Here is a 12615-nt window from a genome sequence, read left to right as displayed (position 1 = left end):
CCAGGTTTGGGGTTTCTGTCTTTTCTAATTTTGGCTGATCCACAAAATAAAAAAATATATACATATCCAAAAATAAAACCAAACCAAACCACCAACAAAAAAAGAGATGCCAAGGGTGGCTGGCTGCACAGCACTGGTGCTTCTCAGAGGGCCGAAACTTGTCCTCCTCAGCCGTCTCTGCCACTGCTTGCATGCGACCCTGTTTTTTTACAGACCAGTGCAGAAAGAAGCAGCAATTCAAGGGAGAGTTTTGTGGAGAGCAGAACTGCTGCAGCATTTCAGCATTAGAAGGTTTTTGCACGACGTGGGCTACTGCACCTGCCATAGCAGACTCGTGTTCAGACACACTGGAGGTTACTTCATGGGTTTTTGGGCATCCAGGTGTATCACCCACATTAGTGCCCTGAAATCACAAGCCATTGGGGTCTGCCTTCTTCTCCCTACTCAAGCTTTCATCATCTCATCTCCTCCTCCCACCCCCCCCGAAAAAAAAAGATTTTCCTTGAGCTACCTGCTTAGCATACACAAAGAGAGAAACTCAGCTCTACCCAGCAAATACAAGGAACCAAACACCCGGCCCTGGATGCTCCAAGAGCAGTAAGGTGGGGCAGGGGTGGCCTTTGGGAACACAAGTCCTTGTCCTTGGCAAAGGACAACAGTGCGCAACAGGCACTTCCCAAGTCCCGAGGAAGTCTAAGGAGTTCCCAGTCAACGGGAACCTCGGGCATCCCTTCTCCTTGCATGTTATTTTAAGGAAATTTTTCTTCTGTGGCGTTCAAGCATCTACCTGTCTCGCCCTCAGCCCGTGCCTACGCTCACCTGCTCAGCTGCTTCTCCTGAGATGCTCGCAGAGTTATCTCCACTGCTCCACTTCTCTGACCCTTTATCTCTGTAACTGGAGCAGCCGGCGGCAATGAGAATTGTGTAACCATCTCCCCACTTCCCAAGTGCTTGGGACAGGTCTGGTTACTTTGATAATGTGTCTCCTGGGATACACAGCGTAAATCTCTATTAGATTAGGCCACTTATAAATAAACTGGGCGCTTGCTATGGGAAGAAATTAAAAAGTCATTATTTTAGTTATCGGATGACGGACGCATGACACACAAATGTCTCAGTGAATATTAAACTATCAGGCAAATGATGTAAAATAACTATCCTTATTTTACAAGTCATCTCAAGCCATGTAATGATATTTAAACTACAGCTAGCCTTTAAGCCAGTAATGTAAAACCAGCAGAGAGCCCGTGATCTGCTACGGAGTTGCTGTATACTCATCCCGTGCAGAAAAGGCTCGAAGAGAAGTCGTGTGGCCAGGTGATAAAGAACTTAAAAGCCCCGCTTTATAGCAGGAATCACATCTGTGGTAACCCTACAACCAGCCTTACACATTGTGAAATTCAGTGGCAGATTCAATGCTAAGATATAAAACACATGACAGGCATGTAGTGACATCAAAAGAACTGAAATGTAATGGCGTTCAGATGTCTCCCCTCGAGCCCTCCCAGAAACTCTTCTGAGGGCTGCTGTTGCTAGGAAAGCCGAATAATTCCCTTTTGATAACCCTGTTGTTATCAAATCCAGGGAGTCTCATGAGCAGCACCTCCTGACTTCGTTCCTGTGTGGACCGAGGAGCATGAAGGCTTCTTCTGTTGCTTGTGAGATGTGTGAAGGCTCAGGTTTTAAACCTCAAATCTTGTTTTTACTTCAGAAGTTGATTGCACAAGCGGACAGTGAATGAGCGTCTCTCCATTTCCCTTGCGGTCAGAGAAGATCCTATTCATACTGAGTTTACAAGCAAACACTTCCTTTGGTAAGCTTCCCATGCAATTCAATTCATGTGCGTGCTTTCAAGCTCTGTCTGCGGGTCGGGACTAACATCCGAATAACCGCGTGAGGCACAGTCTCTCCCCAGCCCTGCTGCTGTTTTTAGGCAGCACTTTGAAACAATAAATCACACGGGTTTTAGGTAGGTTGACGCCGTTCTGTTAAGAGATGATTACTCATGCAGAAGGCTAAGCACATCCATGGGTACCCATCGCATGATTTACACGCATCCCAGGATTTTACCTGCGTAACAATCAATGTGATGTTCCTCCCTCTTACAGTTACTGGCTTGCAGCCTAGAATCCGCTGGCACCTAGACACAGGATCCTCCTCTGGGCACTGCTGTGACCGTGCCATGTGTCTGAAATAATGTGCGTTCACTGGAAGTGCTTTAGGACCAGAAAATAAAACCATTATTTATGGAAGATTTGGAATCCCTGTTTGCAGTCAGTACCCTATATGTTAAAAATGAAAAAATCTTTGCCGACTGGTGGCTTTGCAGAAGAATCTGCACTTGTACTGAGAAGCCATCACTTTAAAGCTTTGGCACCAGCACGAGAGCAGAGGAGCTGTCCTTAGGATATTCTAACAGCTTCCACTCCAGGAAGCATGTTTCCTAGGAGCATCTTACCCACTGCATAACAGAGCACCACCCCTCAGTGAAATGCTCGGCTGACAGACCACACAGTACCTCAGGGTCCACACAGGGGGATTTTTAGGGCAGGCGAAGTTTAACATTCACTTGAAACTGCAGTGGAAGTTAATCGAGTCCCACAGTGAATCCTGCGCTCGCTTTGGCCACAGCACTCGAGCTATTCTTGAGAAAAAATGTCATGAGGTACTTGTGACCACAGGTAGGTAAGACCTTTGTCATCAGCCACTCATGAGGAAACATGAGTATATCCAAGAGGACATTGTCTAAAATAAGGCAGTGTGTTGGCCTTGGCTGTTGAGTCATCGGTATCACTTCCTCCAGCCCCTGCTCTTGCTCCGGGTATTTCTCAAGGGAGCACTGACTTAGCCTTAGTCTTTTTGATTCTTCTAGAATGAATAAGATCACAGCTCAGGAGCAGCAATGATGAATATATCCTTGATTCAGAGGAATGTGTGCTCCTTTTAGCACAAGTGTGCTAAATCTTCCATGAGATGCCTGCCTGATTAGTTCTTCTCTTCACACGTCATGGCTCCACTGATTTGAAGGCTTCAGAGGGAGTCTCTGGTTTTAAAATGGAGAATCTGTTCCAGCGAGAGAGCTGTGCTAATGGCTCGTGCCCCAGGGTACCACTGAAAGCTTTCGCATATAGATCTCCCATGCCTTTTAGTTGTTTTAATGTTTGATTAGGCATTTCTTTAATCAGCCAAAATGCTATATGGAACTTCTCCGGCTGACAGAGAAGGTCAGTGACAGACCCTTACTACATCTAACATCAGGACCCCGACTATATCTAGGTTTGCTGTATTTGTAAAGGACCCCTTATGCAACAGGAAAAAAAAAAAAAAAAAAAAAAGCTTCACCTCTGAGTTTCTTTCCTTAAATATTGTTGCAAAATGCCTGACGTCAAACAATGAGACACAAATTACCCTGTGAACTGTTAACATATGCCTGTTTACATATGATATCTTACAGCCAAAACAGATTAAGATTTGAAGCTTTAACTGCTGTTGTTTCCACTTCTGTGAATCATACAGATCAGCTTATTCATCCCAGAAACTTATTTTTATTCTTTAACTCTTGCAAGCTACTTCCAATCAGAGCAGAGTCTATGTGGGGCATGGGACACGTGGGAACAGAGAGGTCACTGCTGTGTAATGAAGCTCAGACTTCGCAAATGAAAGAGCACAGAGCTGCCACTGACTCCAGCCACCCCGATGAAGCAGTAGTGTTTTATAGCTTCCACCAGGTCAGTTGATAGGCACAGAAGCCTTCTTTATTTGCCAAGGCAATTCTGTCCTTCCGCCTAGTAAATACCAGCTGCAACTCACAGTGATGACCAAGCCTGGATCACTTCAATTCCAGGAGGAAAATTACTTGCAAATATCAACGGTAAGAGAGAATCAGCCATGAAAAAGCAACAGGATGGCTCAAATTCTGGGTTCAGAGAAAAATACATTCATTCATTGTATTAGGATTCCTTGGACCCAGTTTAAATTCAGAAAGGACAAATATTTTGGGGACCAGAGCTTCACTCATTGCAGTAAATACAACAAGTTTTCTCTAGCGGTTGAATATATGCTGTACATCACTGATTTTGACAGGACCCTTTTAAGTACTCCAGTCAGCAATCCTGGCATAAGTGCATCAAATATTTGTCTTTTTCTGAATAATATGGCTGTGGCCATACTTGAAAAAGAGGTATATGATGATTAAAGAAACCTTCCTCTATTTAATTACATACACCTCACAACCTCATATGCCACTGTTATTAAAGCTAAGCAGAGAAGCGCTCCCAAAAATCAGTTCATTCCTCCCAGCTGAAGACTGGGAAGGATTTCAGAATTTATAGGCTCTCTGATTCACTAATGCTGCCCAGCTCAGGCTAGCAAAGGAGGAAAGGAAGGAAGGTCACGTATTTTGCCATCACCATGCCACCACCTTGTAGGTACAAATTAATCTGGGTATAATTTAGCATTTATAATGTTATGTATTATTTGAAGGCATATTCAAGCATCCCAACACCCACATGAACTAAATTTGAGGTGCGATACTAAGGCCATGGAAATTGTAGACACATCTTTGCATCTGAAAACTTAGGAGCCTGAATACCAGTAAGGATTGAATTAGACCCATGAGGACAACATTACTGCACCTCTATCAGAAACTGCAAACTGTCGAACCACCGTAGGTTTCACACAGGTTTCTGTTTCTGAGAAAAAGCTACCAACAGCTTAGGACGTCCCTCCACCACCACCACCACCACAACCACCACTTTTGTTTTGTTTTGGTTTGTTTTTTTTTACTTTTTTTATTCTAATACTGTAGTTAACATCCTCCCTTGTGGTATTTAATTGTATCACTTTCCTGAAAATCAGCAACCCACCTTCTGAAAAGCTATTAGTCTGAGACCCGAGATGTGTTAAAAGGGATATGACTTTCAGACATAAGCAGACAAACAAGTACACACTGCTCAGCCCCCCCAGGCCTCTTTCAAATATTTCAGCTGGGCTTCCAGACAGAAGTACTCCTGATCGCTACTGAGTTTTGAAAAGATAAACCTTTGGGGTTAAACCACATTATGAAAATTATCCAGCTAATTCCCATGAAGTGTTTTGAACACAAAAGCTCAGTGCAAATAATAATGGCCCAGTTCCCTTTTTTAGCTATGAAATCAGCTTGCAGATTAATATTCTTCAATTACAAAATAATAATTTCATCTTGAAGTGGTTTGCACTCGAAGTGCAATTGGGGTTAATAACGGTCTAATAAAGGAAAGCTGTTAGCAAACAGCAACCCAGAATGAAAAGCTTAGCATTTTGGTAACGTGGTTACATTTTATATTGAATGTCAGGTTGTAAGTTCAGAAGAATGACCTAGGAAAACAACATCTAACCCACCAAGGAACCCAAAGCTCAAAGAACCCTGTATTTTCAGTTTCACATATGCCAAGATATTGTAATTGGACGAGGGGGAATGGCTTTAAACTAAAAGAGGGTAGGTTTAGATTAGATATAAGGAAGAAATTCTTTACTCAGAGGGTGGTGAAGCACTGGCACAGGTCACCCAGAGAAGCTGTGGATGCCCCATCCCTGGAGGTGCTCAAGGCCAGGCTGGATGGGGCTTTGGGCAGCCTGGGCTGGTGGGAGGTGTCCCTGCCCATGGCAGGGGGTTGGAACCAGACGGGCTTTAAGGTCCCTTCCAACCCAACCCATTCTGTGATTCTGTAAGTGCCACCTGACCACCAACCAAGGCAGCTCTTTTTACCTATGGCTGTTTCTGATGCATATACCTAGTGCCTCATCTGCTAGTCTGCAGATCAATTTAGGTAGTAAACACTGAATGTCACAAAGCTTAAATCTTTTCCTGAATTTGTACCTAAATGCATGGATATAATATTTGATTATCTGCTTTTAAATTCAAGTCATATGGTTACAATATATTCGTATTGTCTACAAATTAGTTACTGGAACACATCTGTAAATAATTGTAGTCTCCTAACATACAGTATTACAGCAAAGCTCCCTGGGAATCCCACACACACACAAAATCTGAAATAAAAGCTCCTGCATCTCAAAAGAAAAGGGTAAGTTAGTGCAGAGTGTTCAATAATTATAAGAATGAGGCCAAGATCCCCAAAGGTGAGTGGTAAATTTGTGTGTCCATACACAAGGTACAGACGTGTAGCACTTCCTGCAAATTAAGCTCTTCTAAAGTTTCTTGAGGTTTGTATCAAAACAGGGAAGCACTCCCAAGCGGGGTATATATCTTGGGTAAACTGTGGTCAGAGTGCCCAACTCTGAGTATTCCCAGCATTTACAGACAGTAACAGAACTATTTGAAACATTGAGCAAAGCAATCACTAGTAAATGCTGGCAGAATTTGCATCTCTAATACACCAAAAAGAAAAAATTAACACGCTGACAAGGAAGGTTAAATAACGAAAAACACATTTTATTTATCAAATATAAGATTTCTGAATTTCAGGAAGGGGAGAAAAAAACAAGCTACACTGGAATCCCTCGTATTTGGTAGTTTAAAAAAGCACTTCCAGCTACAGCTGAGACCTTCAACTTTGCCTATAAATGAAACCCTTTAAATAACAATCAGTTACACAACCTGCTTACAATCAGCAGCTTATCTCACAAGATCTCTAATAACAAATTTTCTTTGTGGCAGCAACATATCCAGCTGACTTCTACAGCGTTGACCAGCTTTGTTTATTCTGACTGTCAATCGCTCTTTTAAGTGCTTCATCTGGCACTAGATCTGATTCTTTTACATCATCATGGCTACAGCCAATTTTAGGGCAGCTGTTAAAAAGAAAAGAGAGACTCCGGTAAATGAGAAGAATTGTATTAGTCAGATATAGGCTTTTAAACAACATCTGCTGTTTTATTGTATTTATCTGGGATTCACTCTCTCTATCAGCAACTCGTTACCTCTCTTCCGCTTCACCAGTTCTCTGTTGGGAAAAATAAATCCGTTTATCTAAATCGGTGGGAATCAACAGCTGAAGGGAGGAACACGGGGAGAGGTGGAGCCTCTCACCTGCGGATCGCTCTCTTGCTCCCTGTAGACAAGCTGCCTGCATTAGTAACGGTACTAACATTGCACAGAAATCTTCCTATGCTCCTTTCTCTCTTTGAAGTCCTCTCTAAGCTGCAGGTAACTACCTCTTACCCTGTTAACCTGCAGTGGAGCAGTATAATCTTCTCTGATAGATAAATAGGGAAATTAATTTCTAGGGAAATAGATAAAAGAGAAGGAGACTTGCAGGGGCTGACTGATGAATCAGTGAAACATCTAGTCGGTGTGAAAATTTGCCAGTCCTTTTATGAACTGAGAAAGCACAGAAAGGAGAGATGGGGTCAAATTAACAGCCTCTAAATGAAGATCAAATACAAAATGGCTTACAACTACTTGAGACAGTCAGAGGAAGATACTACTGTTGAAAAATATTCAGGGACCAGAGGTCATTTTCCTTTGGCAGTGGCCCAAACATACACAGATGGTTCCAGTGGACAGAAATCATGCTTTTTCTGACTTTTTTCCCCTATTAGGAATAATCTTTATCTCGGGTGCTGAACTTATTTACATTCAGTACTCACAGCTTTTATTCCAGACGTGCCCACAGCTTACTGCGTTTGTCATGAGTAAGTCACTTAATTGCTCTGTGCCTCAGTTTTCCCATTTATCACCTTATTAGAGCAATAACTTCACAGATTAATGAATAACAAGTCCTAAGAAAAGCTTCCAAGGTTTTCTGTAAACACCAAGCGTTAGTGTGTCCTTCCACGCAGTGGAAAATTGTGAGCAAACCAGATCCATCAGAACTGCCTGAAGAATATGGCACGTCTGCCAGCACAAAAGCTGGTGGCTGTGCCTGTGCCAGCTGGAGAGCTGCCGCTCAGCCAGGGGACTGCCAAACACACCAGAAAGCAGCAACACGACCAGAGTGGTGTGCTCGAATGAGGAACTCCTTGCATGCACTAGCCTGGCTTCCCACCACAGCAGGCTATGGTTTTGTAAAGACTGACTGCATTTTCTCCAGAAACGTTAAAATTACAGCAGGTCAGTGAGACAGTGGGCAGGGAAAAGCAGGCAATCTTTCTTAATTTAGTTACAGTGAAGCTTGGTTATTGCTGGGCTCTGGCTTTTCTAGCACGTTGGAGTAACTACTGTAACAAAGGGAAGGTTGCAAGCTCAAAACCCAAGATTAAGAACTGCCAGGATTCAGACCGCACAAATCACTTCAGTTTGGGTATAAGGTAACTTTAAAGCTGGGCATTTTACAGCTTTGATGGTTTTTACTCTATATTTTCATGGTAGTAGAGTAGACTTTTTCCTGATGGATTTAACAACACAGAGAAATGTCTAGATATGGACATCCTAAATTCAGTTCCATATTCCAGAAGGTATTTTGTGTAGTGCTTTGGGGCTGTTGAGCACCTGCTTCCTAGCCTGACCCCATCCTCCAGAACTCTCACTTTGTCCCCTCCAACTTGGGAGCTATTTCCCAGCTCCCCTTCTTCAGAGAGCCATCCCCATGGGTGCCTGATTTCGTAGTAGCGCTTTCCTGTAGCCAGGAAGACGCATGGAATAAGAAGTCCTGCTCTACCTTTGTACCCACGTGTCCGAGTGTGCAGAGTAACAGAAATGCCAGAGCTACCGATGGAGGAAGTAAGCTGACTGTAGCGTTATCTTTGGAGAAATCAGGTCTAAAAATCAGTCTCTAAAATCAGTCTCTACAGTCCTTCCTGAGCAAACTGCATATTTATTAAAAAGTTCACAACTTGTAAGTTTCCATGAGGTCATCGACCCCCAAGCATCAAGCTCTAGCATTTTTGGTGCAAAACCAAATGTGAAATTAATAACGACAGCTCATGATGACATAGTACGTCCACTACACTTGCTCTAAAAAGTGTTTGAGTCCCTTTTCCTCTCTTTTAGATTTAGGTGTTGGGGGTTAGCTTTGGAAATTCAAAACAATTCTAAATTTGAAACTTACCAGGGAGAATTTCAGGTTTAATAATTCAACTTTTACATGTTTGCATTCAGCGAAATATGTCCTGCATGGAAAGTGCAAGTGCAAGCTGCTTTGGTGCTATAAAGTCAGAATTATCTCATTGCACTGCAGTAAGAAGTACACAATCCCATCTGATCATTCTTAAACTCTATACTACCTGGGAGGTTGACTTTTAATATTTCTTATTTCTAATTGTATTGGAATATAGCTGCAAAAGAGAGTGCACAGCGGAGAGGTTTATTTTTTCATTAACCCTAAGGCTTGCTAAATAAGCAGTGGAAATAAAATGAGCAACTGAATTTTATGAAGCTCCTCTTTGTTGTTCACAGCTATATAAAATCTTTTATTCTGTTATGCAGGTACCGTGAGTAGCTGTAACTTCCCCACACACTTCCTGAATATTTCCTTGCACATTGTTTTCATTAAAAAAAAAAAAGATCCTTCATGCATACAGTACTAATGAGGAGACTGTGACTTGGGCAGACACTGAAGTATTACTTCCTGCAGCTTTGCCAATCCAAATACATTTCCTAGAACAAGTGGAGTAAAATTCCACTTACACAGCAAAGCAAATAGCTTTTCCACACATTCTTGTTAGCTTACCGGACGTTTTTCTTTTGCTGCTTTCGAGTCTGGATAATTTTTAGAATGGCATCTTGTTCATAGGAATGCCCACAGACCTTGTTTCGAACCGGCTTCTTCATTTCCACCTGTAATCAATAAGGTTTTATTTAGAGGAACTGATAATGCCCATGAAAGTGCTTCTTATGAAATATATGCAAAACAGCAGGAAGTCTGCTTACCACTCATACATTGCATTACACTGAGATCAGGTCAGGTCCCACATGGTAAACTGCATTGCTACTTATGAGGTGTTTTTTTCCAAGCAGTGTTGCTCCTTTCTGATAATGCTTGTAATTTTTACTGCCTGATTTTTCACAAGTATTACAGATTTGTAATAAACAAGCCAAGGAAGAATACGAAATAGCTATTTCACAATCTGTTATAGTAGCAGTGATAGCATACCTGTGTAATGGGACAAATGAAGTTCACCTGACTCTGAGTCACAGCTATATCTTCATCGATTTGTTCAATGGCATCATTATCATTATTATCTGATTGAAGGCGAACTATAATAGGAAACAAGACAATTTTCATTTAATATTTAATATAGATAGCCAATACTTAAAATAAGCAAATAAACTCCAGCATATGCCAAGCATTATCTCACAGCGGTATCTAATATGCCACAACATATTTCTGTATCCACTCCCTATACTGCAAAAAATATCGTGCTGCAATCTCTGGTAGAAAATGTAGATTTTTTAATTGCAGACAGATTTTTGTTTTTGTTTTTGTTTTTTGGTTGCTATTTATAGCCAATGTTAGTAAGGAGAGCTGGAAAGGAAAGCAAGCTGGCCTAAACATACATGTAAAGTCTTTGGTTTCCCCTTTTCAAGTTCACCAAAAACCCGTAGCCTGCAGATGAGTACCCAAAATCTAATAAAAGACGAGGTGAAGCTTTTGCAGATTTGGCAGTCCTGCCCTCAAGATCAGTTGTGTTTGAATGTCATAAAGGGGTTTGCTATACAGCCTGCATACACAGTATACTCCTCTAAAAGGAATTTGTACTATTTATCATAATACATCATTTGTAAAGTGATGCCACTGTATTTTAACAAGACTGTAATTAGTGAAAAACAAAAGCTAGGAATGTGCTATTTGAGATAGACAACAGAAACGTTATTGGAGTAACCTTAAAGAGGTTACCAAAACGAAATACCGTAGTCTCCCAGAGTACACCTGATGGCTTGGGGCCAGGGAATGAAGGGCAGACAGGCAGGAGGAAATCCACCTTGAGCCAGAGATGCTGCAGGTCCCTACCTTTGCCAGAACAAGAAGGCAAGGTGTAACTCTGCGCACCCACGGGCACGCCAGCCTGGGGTTTCATGCAGAAACTAATTAGTCGGAGTCAAATAACGAGACACCGGAAGAGCTAAGGAGAGTTCCGTGTTGCCAAGTGTAACCTTAATAAATGCCTACACGTTGTTTTACCTTTTCCTAACTTCGTCCTGTTATTGTGAATCTAGGCTTTCAGCTGAGTGCATTTGTTTAAGTGTTATCTGGGAATACGAAGTTAACACCTGCCCTACGTTTCCGTTCCTTTGGGGGAACTCGGCAGTGTTTTTGCAGCAGTGCCCCGGGGCGTATTTCTCAAGGTGTCCCAAGCTGAACGGGACATTTTTTTTTTCTCTTGCTGCACAAGCCAGTTTGCAAGGCAAGAACACAGGGTTCAGAGAGGATGAAATCGTTCAGTGGCCTGCCTTGGCTTTGCCTGCCTATGAGGCAGTGAGAAACACAAGCAAACACCGAGGGTTTAGAGTCATTTTAGGATTTTGCCTTCTACAAAGTCTCAGCCTTGGTTCCCTTTGCTGCAGCTGCTATCGCACGCTATCAGCCCATCTCTGCATCCCTGGTATTCAGTCCTCCACATCTGTTAAGGACCAGTGTTTCCTAACTTACGGTCAGTCCTGCATGCCTGTACAATGCCATCACCTTCCGGATGATAACAGAAGACATCACCCTTGGGGCAATCAGAGTCTCTCACACCTAGTCTAGACGGATCAAGCACGTCTCCGGTTGAGGGACTCTTGGCATGGGGGTTGCAGCCACCACTCCACCACAGCACCTCTCGCTATGCCAGCTTTCTTCCCTTGTGTGTTTTTCTTCTTCCTTAGGAGAGCTTGCCCTTCTCTCCATCCCATACCAAGAGTTTTTCAAGCACTCAGGAAAGTTTCTGACCCAGATGCTCCTGCAAATACTTACGCAGGCAAGCATCAAGGGTATTCCTCTTTCTGTTAGCAAGGCCTCACTCAATCAGCAGGGTACAGATGCAGGGGGAAGAGGGGCTCAAGTATCAGATGGGAATAATAATTGTACGGCTTTCATCTCCAAGAATATTAACGTGCCTTTATCTGATACTGACCCCCTAACACAAGCAAATATTTGCAAATCAGACGGAAAAAGTGGGCAAAAGTTACCTATAAATACTGAGACTGCAGTAGTATAGACAGCAGAAAAAGACTTGCACCAGTTACCAGTTTTCTATTACTTTTAGATTGCTCATATATACAGGTTATTCACTTAGTATTTTGAAGAAAATACAACTTTTTTTCTAAAAAGTTTTTTTTTTTTTAAAGGAAGCTTTTGAAATACAAAGCAATGGGTGAAATCCCATTTAGACAGTAAGACCAAAGAATATTCCAAACCCTGGTAGGAGCAAGTTGCTGCATGGGCTGGTTTATGTAAATACCATACTGCTTTTCTTCCTATGAGTAATGCCAGCAAAGAACTTGAGATTCCGAATTTCCTTAAATTCATGTATTTGCAAATTTTGACATACTGCAGCTCCAACCTTTCCTGCTGAAAACATCTGGAAGCACACATTTAAGTGTGCTGTACTTTGTTTCACCTCACACTTGGCACATACCCTCAGTGTACCCACACGTTGTGTCGGCCCATGAAGTTAGAATGCAGCGGTGCTAGAAAGATCGAGCATGGGTGCTTGATTACAAAGGATGATTTTTATTTTTTATTTTTTAATCAA

General features: G+C 42.2%; 1 protein-coding gene across 2 annotated transcripts in view; it reads right to left on the bottom strand.

Annotated features, from left to right (window-relative positions):
• Positions 1-6413: 6413 nt before the first annotated feature.
• The window catches only part of NSMCE2 (NSE2 (MMS21) homolog, SMC5-SMC6 complex SUMO ligase), a 129930-nt gene continuing 123728 nt past the window's right edge, over positions 6414-12615 (bottom strand). For both annotated transcript variants that reach the window (XM_080582059.1, XM_080582058.1), the window contains 3 exons: positions 10035-10138; positions 9612-9718; positions 6414-6792 (listed from right to left, as the gene is read on the bottom strand). In XM_080582059.1, the coding sequence (XP_080438185.1) occupies positions 6678-6792; positions 9612-9718; positions 10035-10138 (326 nt within the window). In that variant the 3' untranslated portion in view covers positions 6414-6677. The remainder of the gene's footprint in view (positions 6793-9611; positions 9719-10034; positions 10139-12615) is intronic.

This window comes from Anser brachyrhynchus (assembly GCF_964034855.1).
Source record: "Anser brachyrhynchus genome assembly, chromosome: 2".
Taxonomy (NCBI): Eukaryota; Metazoa; Chordata; class Aves; order Anseriformes; family Anatidae; genus Anser; species Anser brachyrhynchus.
Note: the sequence above shows the minus strand (reverse complement) of the source record. Positions and strands in the feature narration are given on the sequence as shown.